This window comes from Bombus bifarius, unplaced genomic scaffold (genome assembly GCF_011952205.1).
Source record: "Bombus bifarius isolate JDL3187 unplaced genomic scaffold, Bbif_JDL3187 scf7180000007974, whole genome shotgun sequence".
NCBI classification, from domain to species: domain Eukaryota; kingdom Metazoa; phylum Arthropoda; class Insecta; order Hymenoptera; family Apidae; genus Bombus; species Bombus bifarius.
The window spans coordinates 3,656,317-3,658,104 of record NW_022884360.1 but is presented as its reverse complement, the minus strand read 5'-3'; the positions used below and the strand labels follow the sequence as shown (position 1 = coordinate 3,658,104).

Below are 1,788 nucleotides of genomic sequence, written 5' to 3'. Positions count from 1 at the left end.
CACTATCAAAAGGTGCGTCCGCTGCTGCAGAGCTAACCCTCCACCAGTAGAATACTTGGTGGGTGATTGGCCAGAGACGCGTATTACCGAATCGCGTCCGTTCATGAACATCGGAATCGGCTACTGCGGCAAATTCTATATCAAGTAGAGGAGGGATCGCAACCGCCGTAAAGTCAAGATATACGCTGCCATATTCGTCTGTCTGGCAACAAAGGCGGTCCACATAGAATTAGTCAGCGATCTAACCACCGACGCATTCCTAGCCGCTCTACGCCGATTCATCTCGCGGCGAAGGTACTGCGCAACAATTCTTACAGACAATGGCACCAATTTCATCGGGGCTAACCGGGAGTTGCAAGAACTCCGGATCCTATTGCAGTCCAACGACCACAAGGAAAGGGTACAGAGTTTTCTCGCCGATCGACAGATACAATGGCGTTTCAATCCTCCGAACTCATCACACTTTGGCGGTTTATGGGAAGCCGCGGTGAAATCTTTCAAACGCCATCTCATCCGCGTCGTCGACAAGGAGCTCTTGACCTTTGAGCACCTTAACACCCTTGTGATTGAAATTGAAGCCATTTTTAATTCAGCCGAAAGATCCCCCTGTCCTCGCTCCCGGTTATTTTCTAATCGGTGACACGCTAACGAGTTTACGGGAGGACAGTTCCATCAGGCCGGTTATCAAGTTGGCAGCGTATCCACCAGATCAAACAGCACTTCTGGAGCAGATGGTATCGAGAGTACCTCAACGAGCTGACCCACCGCAACAAATGGGATAAGGGCAAACATGACATTCGTGAAGGCACCGTAGTAATCCTCAGGGAGGATAACGTCCCATCTATGCAATGGCCTTTGGGTCGCCTAATCAAGGTCCATCCAGGAGTCGATGGAATCATACGGACCGCTACCGTGCAGACGGCAACGAGTATCCTGGACCGTGGTGTCAAAAGACTGGTCCCCTTACCCATTCAACCAGATCCAGACGAGTGCGAACACCCACACGGAGCGAAGGAAATAGACAAACGACGCACCTGACTCCACAGCCAGAATTTGATCGGTGCCCTTTCCACGGGGGGGAGGATGTTATGTCGCCTAAAACATTTGCACTCCAGCCCTCGCGACCGAACAGTCAACGGTCTGCGTAACGTCATTCCGAACTTCAATAAATCTAAGGACTCACCATAACTTTTCACTTTTCATTGTATTGTATCGATATGTGTCTTCAGTCAATCTGTTTGTCCTGAAGGATTCCTTAAGCCTAGAAGTATTTTCGACATACATCTTGTTTTTAGAGAGGTCCTTGGATTTATTAGGCGCACTTAAGGCACGGAGAAAGTGGGTAAAGTAAAACATACTAAGTTCAACTATAAGAGCCTTGCTCTATTGTGCATATCTATCTTATCTTCGTGCGACAAATTGTCATCTACGATTTATACCTACTCAACAGTGTATATCATAAGTGTTGGAAATAAAACATTATCATCCTGTGAATCACAGTGTTATATCAACTTAATCACCCCTATTATTTTAACGGAAATCAGGGGATCGATCAGCTCGTGGTGTCGATCATTATAATCGTAACGGGCATTTACAACTCCCGTTGACGTCTCTCTTTGCGATTACGTCTCCCAGCGATTGATCGAAAAAACACAGAGCTTTCCTTTAGGACGTCCTTCGCCACCATTAACTCTTTGTAAACTTGCAGCCATTCCTTACCCTCGGATACAATGCCCTAACGTGAACCTAATTCTTATATTTTGTTCGTAATATATCTAGGTATTATAG

The 1,788-nt window shown here is 46.7% G+C and overlaps 1 protein-coding gene across 1 annotated transcript; it reads left to right on the top strand.

Moving 5' to 3' along the window:
• Nucleotides 1–320: 320 nt before the first annotated feature.
• On the top strand, nt 321–1,055 carry LOC117216956. The gene is made up of 2 exons (XM_033464143.1): nt 321–400; nt 663–1,055. The coding sequence occupies exons 1-2, from the start codon at nt 321–323 to the stop codon at nt 1,036–1,038; spliced, it is 456 nt and encodes a 151-aa protein (XP_033320034.1). The 3' UTR covers nt 1,039–1,055.
• The last annotated feature ends 733 nt before the right edge of the window (nt 1,056–1,788 follow it).

Excerpts from the sequence above, each read along its gene's own strand:
- LOC117216956 (XM_033464143.1), top strand. The coding sequence starts at position 321 with ATGGCACCAATTTCATCGGGGCTAACCGGGAGTTGCAAGAACTCCGGA. Across the intron at positions 401-662 it reads CCAACGACCACAAGGAAAGG|GACAGTTCCATCAGGCCGGT; the intron begins GTACAGAGTTTT and ends AGTTTACGGGAG.